Here is a 19,176-nt window from a genome sequence, read left to right on the forward strand (position 1 = left end):
GTGCGTTGAGAGAGATGGCAGCGAATATCTTCACTGAGAATCGAGAAAGGAGGAGTAGCCGAGAGAAAATAGAATGGGAAAGAAAGATGAGAAGATAAACGTGTAAACTAATAACCTAAAACGGATGGGTATGATTACTAGTTGTATGAAAATGGACGGATGTGATTAGTGATATATGTATATTCGGTTGTTTCGGTTCGGTTTTGGGTGAAAACCAGAATTGAAACCATAACAGTCGATTTTCCAAAACTGAGAACCGTGTCTATACTCTCTTCTTACGGTTTCGGTTCGGTTCGGTTAAAAATACAACGGTTTCGGTTCGATAAGTGGTTCTGGTTCGATTTTGTGCATCCCTAAAAAAATGGTGGCATAGTCGACGATGAACCCGTTTGAGTAGGATATGCAAATGTGTCGCCAACGATATTAATCCGACCGTTGGCGATATAATGAAAATATCCAGCGATATAGTCTTTATCGCCAACGTTGTTATCAATATCGCTCACTAGAAATTCTATCGTTCAGTTGTTTTTTCATAGTGGCGCAACTCGTTTGCCATGCCACTTGGTATGTCAAACATGATTTTTTAATCTTTGTGCATAGGAAGTCAATTAAATAGATTTGGGTCGTAGATTTGGACAAATTACATATATATATATAATGAGACATATATATTCATTTGGATACCAATTAACCGGCCGTAACTAATAAATGTATCTAGTTAAAAACCGAAAAATTTGTCTTCCCCTCCGGTATTAAAACTGCGGATCCGACAATAGGACTCGCCGGTCGAGCCGGTACCAGGTAATCGGTACCCATAGACACCCCTACTGCTGAGCAAACCCAATGGCCTAAACTCCCGTCCCGGCCCGGCCTGTCTTGCACTCATAAACAACCAGGAGTAAACTTGGTAATAGGAAATCTTTATATTCAAGAAAACTCCGAGATTTATCATCGAAAAAGAAAATTAGGTTTTTTTCTGAGAGAGCAGAGAAAAATGGCGTCTAGAGGTCCACTGAAATCGAAGGGGAAATCTGGAAGAGGAGGAGGAAAGAATAACAACGAAGAATACCCAGTGTTGAAATCAGTGAAAGAATGGACCAATTGGTCACTCAAGAAAGCCAAAGTAGCTGTTCATTATGGTTTCATTCCTTTGATTATTGTCATTGGGATGAATTCTGATCCTAAACCTAATCTTTTCCAACTTCTCAGTCCCGTTTGAATGAATGGAAAGGATATTAATCAGAAGGTCAAGATCGCGGCGAGGTTCGAGATTTATCAAGTTTGTCGAAATTACGCTTTTCAATTTTAGGTTTTCTTTTTTTAATGTTTCTAGGGTTTTCAATATGAGACTTGATGTGGATGTCTTTTCCGGATCTGGCTTATGAATATATGAATTTGAATTAGAAATCCATGTTTTTTTTTACTTTGTTTACATTTGGTTGTTTTGAGTACTTTTATGGTGTTGATGAATGCATCTGTTTGAATAAATTATTGGGTTAAAATTTGATGATTGTAGGATTTATTTTGGATGCAGGGGTGAATTTTAGATGGGTTTAGATATATTGAAGATTAGGGTTTCAACTCTTCAAAAACATTGGGTATGACTTGAGTTTAGTTCTTTCTTGTTCTGTATGAACTTGAGCTTTAGCCTTAGCATTTAGGGAAATTTTTTGGATTTAGACAGTTAATTGTTAACTCCTGATGGTAGATAATTGTTCCCACTATACTTTTCTGAGGTTTCATAGTTTCTGCCGATACAATCCTTAGGAACAAGTATGTGCTTGAAGAAATTTGGCCACATTCCATCCCTCGGTGTTCTAATGAGAACCGTCACCAAGTTTAGTGTCTAATGTTCATAGCTAGCTCTATAAAGGCTCGAATAGATGAGTGTAATCACTCTGCAAGGAGATGTTGTGGAGGGACGAGACTAGTCCAGAGGGAGAGAAGGCACTTTAGGAATGGAGTCACTGGACTATCAAGGATGGGAAGAGGAAAGCTTAGTTAGTTGAAATGATATCCCTGGATCATACTTGTGACGCCAGAGTTAGACTGGAGTGGTTTAAATATTGCAGATTAGGGTTTTGCTGGTTCAACTCTGGAATCACATGGGGTTTCTCTGACTTGAGTTGAATTCTTTCATGTTCCATAAGAACTTGAGCTTTAGTCTTAGCATTTAGGGTGAAAATTTGGATTAGACAATCAATTGATAATTGCTAGAATGGGAGATAACTGTTCCAAAATACTTTTCTGGTGTTTTTCATAGTTATTGTGGATACGATCCTTGGGAACAAGTCAAGATCATGCTTCTCATGTACCTGCAGGGATTGGCCACATTCCATCCCTCAGTGGGCTAATGAGAAATGACACCAAGCTTAGCGCCTAGTGTTCGTAGCTAGCTACAAAGATTCGAACAGATGAATGTAACGACTCTGCAAGGAGATGCTGTCGAGGAACGTGACTAATCCTGACGGAGAGAAATTACTGAAGTGAGGGCACTTTAGGAATGGAGCCACTGGACTTTCTAGATCTTGTGCCGTCAAAGCTTGGCCGGATTTCATCCTTGAAGGGGGAATGAGAATTGACTGGAGCAGGCTATGTGCCTAGTATTCTTAGTTAACTACTTGCCCGAACCTATAGGGATTAGACTGTAAAGCATCATTGAAGGACAGAAAATTTTAGCAATTTGGCAGTGTGGTTAAGAAGAAGGAACGTTATTATTACATTTGATATTTGGGTTTTGATATTTTGGCAATTGCCAAGAGCAGAAACAGGAATGCCTCAATGCTGAAAACTCTTAAGGCAGAAACAAGAATGCCTCGAATGCTGAAAAGCAGCAACAGGAGTAAACAAATAAGATCGTAGTTAGTTGAAACTGTCGTAAAGGCTTAATGAGAGAGAAGAGACATCTTCTTTTCCCTTGCAAATTGTGGTTTGTAACACTAACATTATACTTTATATACAGATTTTTACCTAGCATATCCTTTTTTCACTTTTTTTGGTACAAATTGTTAATATCATTGAAGAGAAGAGGGAGGAGTAAGCATTCTTCCAATACCCATAAAATCTGTCGCAAAATCTTCATCATTTTTACCTAACATATCCTTTAAACTACAATCTAAACTTCGACCCTTGAGAACCCAAAATCTAGGCTTTATCTTCTTATCCAAGGAGTAACTAAAATACCTAGGATAATCTACAACATCTTTTACAGGCTTTTCCATGGAGTTTACAAGAAATTCGAGCTTCGGCTTGAGAACTTCGTCGATGCTGTAACCTAATAAAGGAGAAAATCTACGTATCATGGACGCCACTTCCCTCTTTGACAGTCCTGCTTGCATCAGATACTTCACTCTGCCCACAAAAATCATTTAGCATTATAAGTTTTGAATCCTTGAACACCAAAAAACTGTACACCCAAAATGAGGGGAAATAATGAATTCATGGAAAAAGTTGTCTGTGGCGCGATCTGTCTTTTGCAGTTTGCAATATTACCTTGGAAGTAAAGTGTGATCAATGTCGGAGACGAGAAGCTCTGGATATTTTCTGATAACCCGAGGAAGATAGTCTTTCGAGATACCAATATCATTAAGGAATTCGATTTTCCTCTTTAGCGTTTTGTCTATGCTGGCAGCAAAAACTTCCGGACACCTAAACAATATCCGCCCTGTACTCTCGGTGTCAAAACCTAGTTCCTCCATGAATATAACCACCTACAGCAAGAAAGAAACATAATTTACTTCACGGATGAGGTGAGACTTAACTACGAACATTAATCTGCATCGCAAAATTCCTGATGCAATGCTAATCCGTGACCATATATTCGATAACTAGTTCATAACAGTTGAATTGTGGAGGCTCAAGATATTTGTGAAACCCAATATTGAAAGCCAAATGATTATTGACCGTTATCACTTAAATGGCTAGATATCTACAACATTAAGAATTTGGACTCAGTAACTCCATACAACATTAGGAACTTGGACTCAGTAACTCCATTTGCATTTACATACCTATATCTAAATTCAACAACTAAATGAAACATGGGGAAAAATCAACCAGAAAAAAATGAAAATATGATATGTGATAACTGCCTTTTACAGGGTATTTACTTCCATCTCTAAAACGAACTTACAGATTTTTGTTACAACATAGGTACAAGAATGTCTTACTTCTGGACTTGGTTATAAGAATCACATGAGACTTTGTTCATACTTTATCAGTAAGATTTCAATGATACATTTATCTGAACGTTATTTGTATCGTACGATGTAAACACCGGCAAGAGATACTACTCCAATCTCAGTTTAATACAAGTGTTCAACTTATGAAACATCGATATGGGTCAGCAGGTAATTTTAGTGAAAGAGTAATTACTAATGTTCTTCATAACCAAGAGGCCAAAAAGTACATAGAAATCAATCTTCCAGACTCCAGTATTTGAGTTACCAAGATCATCAAATAAGAAATTATTCAAATCATACCTATATGCTCTGTATCTAAGACACGAGGATAGGAGCTAGGAACATCCTACTTCAAATGATGATGCAACCGTTAATTCTAATGAAAAATATGAAAAAGATTTGAACTTCGAAGAAATCTTGATAATGAAATGATATAGAAAGAACCCTACCTGGAGAAATTCGTGTGGTTTCTTTAGTAGCAATTGAGGACTTGACGCAATCACTTGACCTAGCTTCTTATTCCTAATTTCTAAATCATCAATTTGTTCAACCATTGACTTCATCTTGCTGGTTGAACATCCCAATAGATGGGGCCAACTTTTGATTGCTTGGTCGACACTCACTTTTGGTACCTGAAATACATAAATAACTTCATTTATTTACTAAGAAAGTGTCCGTAAGCTATATCTATACCGTATAGCGATAAACTATAAACAACAGAATAAAATAAAAATCCACTAGTGAAGCTAAAAGGGACATTGGGATTGAATTACTGTGAAATTCACAACCATGTAATGAACAAATGGTCTCAGAAAACTAAACTAGGCAAGTTGTTAACTTTTGTTTATGTAAGCATCTTGGTAACATAATACTACATAACATACCAAATACACAAATATGCATATAGATGACAACTACGCTAAAGCAACTGGAAGTCTGGAATATGAAGTTATCACTTCAGAACTTGTACCTTCTCTAATTCAAAAAATGAAAGAATCTTCCCGTAGTTTTCCTGAATCCCATTTGAGAGAATCCATGGATATTTCATTATCATCCTCCCAATATCTTTCTCCTCTGCACCAATCTGAAGAAAGGCAAGAAAACAAGCTACGAAGTTAGAGGATAAACACAAAAAAATCTTAAGCCAGCAAAATCAATTCTAAAAACCTGAGCACAGAAATATACTAGGGACAACAGCATTAAGTTTACAAGGTCAAAAAGAAACCGAAGCAGCATGTAAACACAGCGGGAATAGAATCAAATCTGGAACAAACCACTATATGTAAGATATTAGCAACAATACCTTTTCAAAAGCACGCATTCTTGGTTTCAAATCCTTCTCAATGTCATAAAAAATGGCAGGTGGAAACAACAAAAATATAGCCCTAACTCGTTCTTTTGGTACTCCAATACCTTCTAGAAACTTCACCAAAGGTTTCAGATGGTTTTCCACTGACAACATAAGAATCCGAGGAAACGACTGAATAATGTATTGAAAAGATGAATCTTTGGAGCCTAACATGCCAAGACCTCCCCGCCTAGCTTCCATCTGCAGCATGAAACAACAACTTTACATGTTACATTCCAGCTGCACCAGAAAATAACCACACCCGAATGATGGCTATAACTAAAAAGTAAAAATCTACTAAACCTTTTCAAAGAAAGATAGGGTTTGTTGAACATCCTCATCAACAAAAATTGATAGTTGCATCATCATCCGACGTGCGTTCTTACCAACGAACCCTTCATCATCACTACCATCAAACAACAATTCCTTCACATAGTTGACCTATACATCAGCAGGAAAAATGTTACAAAGCGCAATTTAAGCAACCCCAACACTCAAAAGTCTGGAATTGCTTAATCTACCAAATGTATCAAATCAGCAGAAATATTTCAATAGACTAAATAACAAGTTATGTATGCAAGGAAAGATTGTGTTTGCCCATAAGGTGTTTGATACAATTGCTCGACATTGTTAACCTATATGTGCAGAAAGGGATGTTACAATACCTTATGAATAACCGAAGGAAGCGATTCCGAAACAAGATACCGCGCAATATGAGTTGAAGACATTGGATTCAAACAAACACTTTCTAAAAATGGAAGTAATCCATTATCACCCTTTTCTTTAGCCATATAAAAAACTTTCTTCTTGAAAGGCAAAGTCCCCACATTATCTTCATTTTCAATTCTCCACGATTTCCACAAAGAAAGTTCATCTAAATCCATAACACTATCAATAAGCATTTTAACATACTTCGGTGAATTTAAAGCTATTTTAATTGATTCTTCTTTTGACAATCCTGTTTCCTGTAATATCTCTGAAACAGCTTCTTGGGCATCGATAATTGATGATTTCTCATTTGGGTTTTCTTCATTATCAAGTACTGATGAAACCCTTGTCTCAGTTTTGATATGTCTATGAGTTGGGTATAAAAGGGTTAGTTTTGAAGGGAATTTGGCGGGAGAAAATGGGATGTTTATGAGGAATGGGTGCTTAGGAGGATGAATGAATGAAATTCGAGTAATTGAGAAATCAAAAGTTTCTAAATTCGAGTGAACTGGAGAGGAAAGAGCTCTAGAAGACATGGTTTCATTACCATTTCTGCCCCATAAACCCTGAATTCGAGCTCTAACTAAAACCCTAGACCAGATTAATCTATACTGAAGTTGAGAAGAGGTAAAGGGGGGTCTATCCTTTTAACTCGGATTAATCTACCCTAGTCCTGATTCTTAACTTGTTCTTACACTTTTTTTACACCGAGGCCGGTCCATATGAATTTTTACACCAGAGGCCGGTCCCTATGGAGAGGGCAAACCATAGAATTAGCCAGTTTTTCAACTGCTATGGGCAATGCAAACTAGCAAACTCGTACGGCAAAATGGCAAATTTGCCACTTGGCCAGGGAGATTAAGTAGTTACCGAGCCATGGGGGCTCAACTATTGTAGGAATTGACGTTTAGTCCTAAAATTAGTGGGCTTTGGACGCTCTAGTTCTATGCTTCCAAGCCTAGTACTCATTAATCCAAATTATCCCCGTGTAAACAGTTTGGTCCAAAATTTAGACGAGTTAGTCCAAATATGCACCGATTCAGAATTTTCGCAGTACCAAAATTACCCTTTCAGAGTTGAAATGTTTTGAATTGTTTCGATTTTAGATCTTAATGTTCAGGAGAGATTTCGAGAGAAGGAGAGGGAGCGATAAAGAGAGACCGAGAGAGATTTTGGAGGAGATTTCTTGGATTAATTCGTTCTACCAATTGTACACCAGTTGATTTTCTTCATGATTTCTCGTTTTAAAAAATTGGCGAGAGATAGAGACGATTTGGGGTTTTTTTTCTTCATGATTTCTCTTTTTACAGAGAATGATTCCGAGTTCTTCAATTTCCTACATCTTATTTTCTTCTGCTACTGCTAGTAACTTACTAATTTTCATCAGCTAATTCGAAATTTTCATATCTCATCAAATAGGCGATAGAAAAACACCATTAGAACAGATCTGGTAAGTTCTCTTATTATTTTGATTTTTTTGGATTTCTTTTGTAAATTCTTCAGTTATTTGTTCACCTTAAGATGATTAATCAAGATATATGAATAGTTGAATTTCATTTTGTTGCAATTATTAAAGGATGTCGGCGATTCAACATGTGAAAATCAACATGAGGGAACTTGATAAAGTTAATTTAGTGAAGATACGGTGAAAATTTATATGAATCTTCTATTTTCGTTGCTGAATTTTTCTAAACATTAATGTTTATTTCATCAATTTGATTTTCCTTGATTTACTGTATGGATTTTGAATTTACAACATATGGACTTCATAGATTTTACTTACTAGACTAGTGCACAAGAAGGTACACCGCAACATTAGTGCACAAAAAGGTATACCACACCTTCAGAAATTTGTTGTACCTATATACAATTCTCTTTTCCTTCATTTTAGATGTATTTGAAAATTTGAATCACCACAGTGAGTTCAATTTCTTCAATTATTATTTTACCAGTTTGGAAACAATATGTAGGTTCTTTGATCTTCTTTTTGTATACTAATTTGTAACTAGTTTCTTTTATCTTTTTTTTGTATACCGTAAAAAGGTTGAGATGCTTGGCCGTAAAGGGACCTGGAAAGTACCAAATAAGTTCACATGGTCATAATAGAAACTCTTCTAGAGCATCATGCATATTTGATAATAAGACTGCAGTCAAGAACAATGGTAAAATTTCATTCTTTGTTAGTTTTTTTGTTATAGTGGAACAAATGTTTTTGGCCATGCTTTTTTTTTTATTACCTTCCCCATTTCCCTAATTACATAATCGACTATATATATATATGTGATAGTTGTTTTATGTCGGACACAATAAACAACAGTACTCAGAAAGAGGGATGGTTGGGAATTTGGAATTCTAGTTGGATAAAGCTTAAAAAAACAATGGGAGTATTGAACTACCAATGTTGATAGTATTCTATACATTGTCACTACAAATGTGGTTTCTCTTTTTTTACCCATGCCTCTTCCGCCTTTAGCAACCGTGAATTCTTCTACTAAGTTTAAGATTTCCTTTGGATTGTTCCTACATTTTTAGGCACTTTAAATTTTAAAATGAATTACATAGTCGATGCTAATATTTTTAGTGTGTACGTAGTAATACACATGTTGATTCTTAATGTGTACATAATTGTACGCATGTTATTCAGTTGTACACCTGTTGATTTTTCATGTGTATATAGTTGTACACCAGTTGATTGTTAATGTGTACGTAATTGTAAACCATGTATATTTCTTGCAAGCTTTTGTTGTTGTGTATGAGTTATAAAAACAAATTATACCCGAACTGTGTATCACTAATTGTAGAAATCTTTGTTTGTTACTTGATGTTGTTGATGCTTCATTCACAGGTACGATGCAACGATCCTTGAGGCACTTTCCAACATTACAAATCCCAATGGAGAAGAAATTGGTTTTATCGACTACTCTGTTGAGGTCAACATCTATTTCCATGTCACTTCTTTCATTTTTACATTTCTATTTGTTTTTGTCTTTGAAATCTGTGTGTATCTCAAGTTCTCAACCTTTTTCTTTATCCCAATTGCAGGTGTAGTGAAGGTCAAAGATGATAAAGATGAGTTCTCAATTTAAGTTGTTATGCTTGCAGCCCAAGATGATGCAACACAGTGCAAGGTATTTGTTCTAGTTATATACTTTGGTTCCCTTGATGATTCCTGCCTTAATATTGGTCCTAACTGATAACATGATTGTGTGCTTTAGGATTTCTTAGTTGAATTTGATAATTATAACCTTCGTTTAATGAAATAACATATTGATTCTTAATGTGTACATAATTATGCACATGTAGGTAGCTAATGTGTATATAGTTGTACACTTGTTGATTGTTATATGAATGATTGGTGTTGTCCATGTTTTACAGGGGTGTACATATTAGTGCACCTGTGTAAATCTTATGAAAAAGTATATTTCCCTTGTTTTACAACGGTGTAATATTTGGTGCACCTGTGGGAAGTAACTCCCATGAAAAAATAGGTTTGTGTATGGTTGTGAATGATTAGCTTTATGCATGTTTTGAAGTGGTGTACGTATTGGTGCACTTCTGTGTTTCCATGTAAAAGTAGGTTTGTGTGTGGTTATGAATTATCGTTTTTCTACATGTTTTGCATGGTTGTACACATTGTTGCACATGTATAATCCCCATGAAAAAGTGTGCCCAAGTGTGAACATGAATGATCGATTTTATGCATGTTTTGCAGGGGTGTACACATTGGTGCACCAGTGTATTTTCAATGAAAAAGTAGGTTTATTTGTGAATATGAAGGATTGGTTTTAGGAATGTTTCACATGGATGAATATATTGATGCATCAATATACTTCTCATGAAAAAGTAGGTCTGGGTGTGAGTATGATTGATCTGTTGTGCATGTTAGTAATCCCCTTTTCAGTAAACTCCAATGAATCACTGTACTGGGATATTTCGAATCCATATTAAGTTTGTGTAGTAATGCCCACATGGATTGTGTCTCTGACCATAAACTAACTTTTTATTTTGATCGTTTTTTTGCTTTGTTTTCTTATGTGGATGTTGGTGAAAGGATAATTACTTTCTTTTCAAGCTGCAATTTCTTATGTTCATTGTTTTGTCCTCGATGCAGTCCGGCTATTATGGATGTTATCTAAGTGGAGCTTGGCATGGCTGATATGTTATCCAACTGGAGCTTGGCATGGCGGACTAGGGTGGCAGTCTGGCTATCATGGATTTTGGATTTTTTTGGATCTTTACAGCGGTGTACATAATTGTACACACAAATGTAATTTTTTTTAAATGATAATTATATAGTCATATGGGTACTCTTTTTGTAGCTCTCGGAAAATGCTTTCCAAATATATAAAGTTTGTTGATTTTGGACTAGCGGGTTAAAAGATAAATTGTTTTTAGTTATTTTTTATTTTATTTAAAATTGTTGACGTGTCGCGTCCATGTTAAATGTGTCAGTTACAAAACAGTTTCCACTCGCTGCATGTGTGCTTTATGAAACACGTGTGGAGGTCAGCAGCGTCTTTATACAATTTCTGGACTAATTTGTTCCTAGTTGGAACGGGGTGGACTAATTCGTTCTTTTTCGTGGGGGTTTGGACTGAACCGTTTTTCCCCTCAACTATTAGGTTGAGAGTAAATGTCCATGTAAGGGCAATTCCTATAGCAATCAACAAACTTATTGTTTTGTTGAGCCACGTGGATGAACAAACTGCATTCTCCATTGTGGGAAACATGGCAAAATGAACAAATCTGATATTTTAGGGACCCACTAGTGATTTTATTAATATAAACTAATAAGAGTTGGGTCCCACTAATGATTTTATTTATATAAACTAATAAGAGTTTGACACAGAATATTTAACTAACAAAACAAATAATAAAAAATAAACCCTAAATATAATAACCAGTTTTTGGAGAGAGAATATGTGAGGGGCGTTTTTGCTTCAAGTGCTGGAGTTTTCCCTTCCAACTCCAGCGCGTTTCCCATCATCACCCGGCCTATCATCAAACGCTCGCTATATCCTCCAACTCAATGAACAAACCAACAAATTTGTTGGTTTGAACATCCATTTTTCATGTTTGTTGAGTCCATAGTGGGATCAAAATCAACAAACTCAAAATTTGTTCATTCTATAGGAACTGCTCTAAAGTCTCCGTCACTATTGGTCAATACTTTACTTATCGCTAGGTATTATTTTAATTTTTATTTACTTTTTTCCTACGTTTTAGTTATTATAACAAATTCTTATTATACAAGGGTCCCACAAAATTTATATAATAATCCCTAAAACTTAAGAAAGATCCCACCAAACACAAAATAATAAAAAAAATTATTTATTGACAAGGGTCCCACAAAACACAATAAAGGATACTACTTTATTAAAATTTGTCATTTTTACCATAGTGGAGAAACTAGTTTGGCATGCTACGTACATGGCATGGCAAAACATCTTTTATTTCTCCTCTCATAGGAACCGGCCTGAGATGCAGAGTTTATTGAAGGGAAACTTATTCAAATACCCTCCAAAATCTACCTCTTAAAATATTATTTTTTTACCCCTTGAGGGGTATTTGTGCAAGGTCATCTAAAATGGAGAGTGTTTATAACATTCTCACTTTATTAATTGAATTGAATCCGAATTGGAATACGAAATCCGAGTGATTTTGGAAAAATTGATATAAAGAAAGCTTTTAATAACTTTTTTTTACGTATTGAGTTAAATCTTGAAGGTTATATTAAATCTTAAACCTTGAAGAGATCTACTATCTAAAAGCCTGGGTAGCTAGGAAAAGAAATAATCTTGACGAGTTTCGAACTCAGCTCGCTGGTATCATCACTCAACGACTTTACAACCGTACCACAGTGACATCTGCAAAAGATTTTAATAATGTGAGATAGTGTTAATGAATACTGTTACCTCTCATGGATTTGGACAAAAATAGTATCTAATGAACGTTGGTGTGCGTGTTCCGCCCAACTCTCAGTTTGGTGAATTGTAACCCATCTGATAAATTCAGGTTTTCTAAGGGTTTGAGGAAACTCAGAGAGTGAATTTAGACAGAGTCATACCTAAGTTTGCTATCAATGTTTTGTGTAAAGTTTTCTTTCAAGACACCATGAAGAGTCATATCTAAATTGGCTATCAGTGTTTTGTGTAAAGTTTTCTCTCAAGACACCATGAATGTGTAAGTAACTAAAAAGCGTATTAAAGTTATTTGCACTACAAAAGTCAAGAACGACAAGTTAGGATCCCCATTCCTAATTACTTCGTTGTCAGATGTATTGAATATGATCATGTGAAATATGTGCTTAAAAATTCATCATTGTTAACTGGAATTGGTGGATATATTTTCATGGTAAAGACTTATAACTCCCACGTTCCAGTTTCAAAAATGGTTTTTAGCTGCCAGGAATTCTGGATTGACATTAATGATTTACCTCCAAAAATATTGGAAGATGATACTTTGTACAAATAGGCAGCTATCATGCGAGAGGTGCAAAAGTTAGACCTAAAAAATGGAAATCCTAAAGATACTAATGTTGTCAGTACAAATATCAATAATCATATGACCATGAGGGTTCTAACTGGAAATGTTGTTGGATTTACTTGATGTGTTCCTTTGTATTATCAAAAACAACTAGGAAACTTGTATTCAGCTGCCAGTGCAAATGTCAAGAATCAAATGATGATCAGGTGGCTTTTAACTTAAGATGTTGTTGGATTTACTCAATGACCTCCTTTTCATTATCAAAACAAATATGAAACCTATGTGCAACATGTTTTGTTATTGATCATGTAGAAGAGGAATGTGAAAGGAAGGTTAAGTTTTCCAAATATCTAGCACATAAAGCCCCATTCAAGTTTAGTCAGACAGCCTTATCCCTCCAGGTTGTCATGCCTATCCTGAGTATGGACCAATTCCATTTTCTAAGAAAATCTTTAAAAAGAAAGTTTTTATGGCTAATAAAGTTGTTTTTGAGAGGCCTGAAGATGGATTCTTGTTTCGGACTTCACTGAGGTAGTGGCTAGCTATTCATCAGGTGCAAGTTCAATCTCTGGAAAATTCAAGAAGGCTAAAGACAATGTGAATAAAAATTTGTTGTTCCAGAGTAACATTGAAGAACATAACCGAATGAAACAAAGTGTCTACCAACAAGTGCAAGAGATGTATTATTGTGAACCAGCATGGGTAGTGGGACCACCACTGTAAGGCAATGAATACAACAAACTAGTACTATGTAGGGCAGCAAGATCAAGCAAAAACTAATACTTTCACAAGTTCTTGCTTAAATTTTCATAATTCTACTTGCATAAGTTCACTTTCGCATTTTGTTTTGTTAGAGCATTGCTCGGTTAAACCCACCAAGCGTTGGTATGTCAAGTTTGGTTGTCATATTTTGGTGAATAAAAACTCAAGTTAAGAGTCGCTTAATTATGTACTAGAGTCAGGTTAGCTTGAAAGTATTAGGATATGAGACATTACAAGTATTGCGAAGTCTTGAAGATGTGAAGAAGCAAGGAGCTACAGCGACAACAATCATCCTTCCACTTGAGGTTAGTGATATTTGACTTGAACTGTTTCATTCCCTAACGTATCTTTCAAGTCGTTCATATTGAAAACAAAACTGCGAAGCATATTTGAACTCTAGATAGACATAGTATTAAGGAATACAATACGAGGTTTATTGCTTAACCATTAAACTTTGTAGATAAGACATCGCCATAATCATTTGAATTCTATTGTGATTATTTATGGGTATGAGGTGAGGATTTCATCCTAGGGAACAATGTTTTACATGTGTTCTAAGGAAGTAAGTTCATAAATGTGTTTGTGAACCGAAAAGGAAATTGCCAGGGGTTATTGGTTTTGTTATTCATTGCATATATTATAAACAACCAATATGTGTGATTGAGTATAACCGTTCACGACTTGTTGTGTTCTTGGTAGAACTATTCACAAAGGCCTGACTTATGTATTGGTATGACTTTTATTAGTGAAACCGATCTTAAGTAATCACCTGAGATGGTATGATCGGGTTTGTGATTTTATGTCTGACCAAACATGGGAGAGGGTAATAATCGCTGTCGTATGCGTCAAAAATAATTCACTTTCTCACTCAACTAGATATAAATATAGTACATGATAAGAAAGAGTTCGTTCCCACAGAGAGGCTTTTGTTGTTATAAAATTTCAGTTTCTTAGTAACCAAGGGGGAATTTTGTTTTATCTAAATAAACAAAGCAATAAAAGTAATCAAAAGCAATAAAATAATTTGAATAATCAATAAGGAGAAGATATTGGTCACGGGATAGTATCATTCACAAACATGTATTTTCATCAACGACTAGAATTGGAATTTAATCTCTCGTTTATTAAAAGTCCTAGGATAACTTGATCGCAAGAGTATCCCGTTTATTTCCCGATTTTATCACAAACAACATTAAAAGATGTTATTGTGAAATCTACCTAGAAAGCAACCTAAAGTGTAAAAGCACAATTAAGTTTAACTCCCTAAGACAAATAAGTTCTATGAAATAAAACTAATCAATGCCAACAAACGTGTAAAAGCACTAATTCGTTTTAACAAAGGTTATGATTCATATGTAATTAAAGAGATGTATCACTACAAGTAATAATGGCACTATGCTACTTGCAATCAGAAATTATCACTTTTTCGTATAATAACCCTAATCTAGCAATTGAGATGAATGTAAATCGGATTGATTCCGGACTCAACCAAACTAGCATTCAAATCATAAAACAATATTAATAATGAATCATAAACAATAAAGTATTGAGATAAAACTAATTCATTGAATCAAATAATATGTTGGAAATCAACTTTTATCCCATAACCAATAATTGAGTTTAGTTACTCATAATAATGGAGTTCATCATAATCATAATCGATAATAAATTAAGAAGATGAAAAATAAACGAAAAGCAAACCCTACTTATATAGCCGCTCTCCAAAGTTCCAAGTAGAAAATAATACGTGATCCCCAAAAGAAAGTAGAAAACTTTTCTTTTTGTAGCTCTTCTTAGGTCAAGTCTTCAAAAGCCCATCACCAAGAAGTCCACCAAGTCCATGTGTGTGGAGAACCATGTAGAAAATATGTCCAAAAATTCTCCCCGGAAATTGGTCGGGAACCGGTCGGGAAACATCTCAGATGACCGGCAAAAGCAGCCCGGTCACCGGCCAAATAGTCAAACCGGTCAACCGGTTCAATTCGGGTCAAGCACCGAGTCAAACCGGGTCAGCTCATTGAGTCAGACCTGAGTCAGGGTGAGTCAGTTCTAGCCAGCATCTGACTAGTCTTGGCCAAAGCCTAAGCTGTCTTGCACAGGCCAAAATTGTGTTGCACAATGATTGTGCATCACAGCTCCTTGGCCAGAATCATGTGATGCACCATCATTGTGCTTCACTGCCAGCCATGACCACATTTCTTCTCTCTATTGCTTCAATAGCAGCTACACAAACCCATTCTACTCTAATTTCCTTTGTCAGCAACACCAGCATTATTGCTCGCTTCAAACCCAGCAAAAATGCCTGCAACCTAACATGCATCTCAGATCACTATCGAAATTCCATATTCTTTCATTGCAATGCCAACAATACCTCATTCACTGCCTCAATTCCAAAATCACCACACACAACACAAACACCATCTGAACCTAGACATCCATCTAAATAGCATCACTACCAGATTCCACCTGCTATCTACAGCTCTTGACTGCACTTCAGACTGTCACTGCAATTCATGTAATCTGAGCATCACCATCTTCCGTTGCAGCTCAACATTCCACCACTGCAGCACATAGCTTCTTAACCATTCACAGTCAGGCATTCACTCTAGCTTCAAGCCCTTCTGCAATCAACCCAACTCCAACTTAGGCCATTCCCCCAATCTGGCTGCAATTCCTGTGACATTAACTCAGACCACCACCATGAGCAATCTCACAACTTCCAGTTGCGCACTTCAGCTCAACTGCCATGCTGCACTTCCGATTCAGTTGCTAACCCTATCAGCTCCTTTTCACAGTTCCACCATCTCTCACTGATCACCAGAGGCACTGCAACTGTAGCTCCCTTTCTTGGCTCATGTATACCTGCACACAACCATTCCCTGTAACGTTCCTAAGCATACAACTAATGCTTCATTTCAGCTCATCCTTTATCATACTCTGCACCCACCAGTAGCACAACAGACCCACCACAAGCTAGACCACCGGTTCAGCTCATCATAGACCCATAAGCACCAATCATTTGCCTCTCATCAGTACTACCAGAACTCCCTGCATTTTCTCCTAATCATTCTTCTATAAATTCAGTGCATTCATTACCAGCATATAAATGCTCATAACACAATCCTTGGAAATCAACACCTTCCTTGCGACTCCAACTTCAGTTCGCTTCACCAATTCAGTCGACACAATGCTCAGAAAGTATCACAGCAGCTGTAGCAACATCATTCAACACATAACTGCAGCTTGTTGTCTGCAACAGCTACATATCAATTCCATTCATCTCAGGCAAACACAATCATTCATTCACATACTCTTCATCTGTATCATCTCACAACAAACCCATTTCAACTTGCAACTTCAAACTCCCATCTGTTTCTACTCAGCTACCAACTGCAACCAATACCACCATGTTCACTGGCTCTGGCAGCAACACTGCGATCATTCTTTAACATCGAAAACATCTTCAAGCCAATTCACTTCCATTTCAGACATTCCTTATAACTGCATCTTCTTGTACTTCTGCTACACCACAAATCTGAGCTCCATTTTCCCTTCTTTAAATTACCTGCAACACCATTGCCTAGCTATTGCTTCACATCCTGAACTGCAGCATCACTAATAACTCCAGATCGAGCTCAAACCTGTCCTAACAATCATCTACATCATACCATGGCCATTCAACACAGCTGCAACAATATTTGCGCCACCAGATGCTTCTTTTATACCACCAGGATCAGTTCCTCCATCTTCTGATTCACCACCAATTTCATCAATTGATTTGAATCCTCTGCAAACCCAATTAATCTCAGACCACCGTTCTCTACCAATCTTCTTCGAACTCAAAAAACAACAGCAACTCGATTCTTCGTCTCTTACTCATCATCTCCATGTATTACCAGCTCTAATTCATCTCAACTCCAGAAAACCCTAACTTCTACTTCATTTTCAACTTCAGCATTAACCCATCTCTTCCAATGAGGACCCAAATTCGAGATTACCCATCTTTGATTCAACAGTAGCAGCATCATTAGGCCATCAGTTCAACAGATCCCAACATCAATTTCTTCTTCTGTTTTGAATTCGACCTCTCCCTTCAACCTGTGTTGTTCTTGGTTCTAGGGCAGCAGATTCCTAATCCAGACAAAACCCTTATATGTAAATCAAAAGCACTATCAGACCTTCAAGCTTCTTCTCGATCTCCCCTGCCCTCTCTTACAGCAGCCGCCATAGCTTTTCTCTTTCTCAATTTCAGATGAAACAATTGAGCGATTGATTCTCTGAATTTTAGGGTAATGTGTAGGAATGAGAATTGGTATACCCACTTAGGTGAAGTAGATATGGGATAACCATAATGACTCTAGGCACCCATAAAAAGGATAAGGGCCAACCAAATGGCAGCCATATATGTTGTCATGTTGAGATGGCTCGACTCCCATATCACTCGCCTGCTAATTGATGACTCTGCTCTTTACGCTCCAAATAAACATTTTCTCCTTCTTTTGCTCAAAATGACTCCAAAGCACCTAATAACTCAAAAGCAAACATAAGATACATATTTCACAAGGAAAATAGCAAAGAAAGCCTAAACATTGATAATAATTCAAGGTATTTTAGACACCTATCAAATTCCCCCACACTTAGACTTTTCTAGTCCTCGAGCAAATCAAACGAAACTTATTCTAAAGGATACATACAACTCCATCTCATGAGGGTTTACTAGAAATATACTCACAAAACTTACTTTTCCACCTTACTAGTTCTCAGTAAAGATAGCATCCAACTCGCTAAGAAGACATAGAGATTCTGCATACTAGTAATAAGAAGTTAGACACATAAATGAACACAATCTCATCCTTAAAAGTTGAGAGAGAAATAACCATCCCTTCTCGAAAGAAATTCGGGTTCGGAGTGATCGAAAGTCTCGACTCTGCCTCACAAGAAAGGGTTTTATGAAGTTGCTCTCAATAATAAATAGCTCTTTATGGGTCACACATGTGTCGAGGTAGGAATGAAGAGAGAATCCTGCGACACGTTGAATGGTAGGAAGGCAAAAACCCTCCGAATTGTTTTGAAAACCCACATCTTTTAGTCATTTTGAAAACCCTTTTTTCTGACGATCTCTAAGAAAGGAAATCAACCACTTAACGAAGGTGGGAATATGATGCAGATGAGCAGGCTATAGCCTATTTGGAGGCTAAAAATCCAAGTGTCGTAATTTAGATCCTTAGGGGTCCATTTCGATGGGAAACAAACCAAAGAACAGGACAAGGAAATCTTCGATTGCCTTGGTCTTCAGAATTTAGCCAAATTCCATCGTTTAGGGTATCAAACATACGTTTTGCTATTTTAGGAAAGTTTTTATTTTGTTAATAACTCTTTCGTTAGGAGTCTGTTTGGGCCGCCGTTTGAGGCGAATTGTTTTATTTTATGAGTAATTTCATTATTTTAGGTCGACCAAAATTTGCCAAAAATAGCAAATTCGGTTTAGGGTTTTTTTTCATCCTTTCTTGACTAGAAAGTTAGGGTTTTTCCCCAAGTCTATAAAAGAGTTCATCATAAATTGTTTAGGGAAACTTTTTTTTGGAATATATATCTTATTTATCAAACTTTGTTCAAGTTTAATCGATTTTTATCTAAAGTTGGGAAACCGAAGTCTAGATATTAATCAACGTTCATAGTCGATATTCCTAG

The 19,176-nt window shown here is 36.4% G+C and overlaps 2 protein-coding genes across 2 annotated transcripts; one reads left to right on the forward strand and one right to left on the reverse strand.

Annotated features, from left to right (window-relative positions):
- Positions 1–923: 923 nt before the first annotated feature.
- Positions 924–1,432, forward strand: LOC113293566 (mitochondrial import receptor subunit TOM7-2-like). The gene has a single exon (XM_026542170.1). It carries the CDS (start codon positions 995–997, stop codon positions 1,217–1,219), a length of 225 nt encoding a protein of 74 aa, XP_026397955.1. The 5' UTR covers positions 924–994; the 3' UTR covers positions 1,220–1,432.
- Positions 1,433–2,968: 1,536 nt separating this feature from the next.
- Positions 2,969–6,838, reverse strand: LOC113299993 (transcription termination factor MTERF2, chloroplastic-like). The gene is made up of 7 exons (XM_026549123.1): positions 6,195–6,838; positions 5,833–5,970; positions 5,485–5,730; positions 5,152–5,265; positions 4,631–4,813; positions 3,493–3,710; positions 2,969–3,351 (listed from the first exon to the last, which is right to left on the reverse strand). Exons 1-7 carry the CDS (start codon positions 6,771–6,773, stop codon positions 3,015–3,017), a joined length of 1,815 nt encoding a protein of 604 aa, XP_026404908.1. The 5' UTR covers positions 6,774–6,838; the 3' UTR covers positions 2,969–3,014.
- Positions 6,839–19,176: the final 12,338 nt, after the last annotated feature.

This window comes from Papaver somniferum, chromosome 7 (genome assembly GCF_003573695.1).
Source record: "Papaver somniferum cultivar HN1 chromosome 7, ASM357369v1, whole genome shotgun sequence".
NCBI lineage: Eukaryota > Viridiplantae > Streptophyta > Magnoliopsida > Ranunculales > Papaveraceae > Papaver > Papaver somniferum.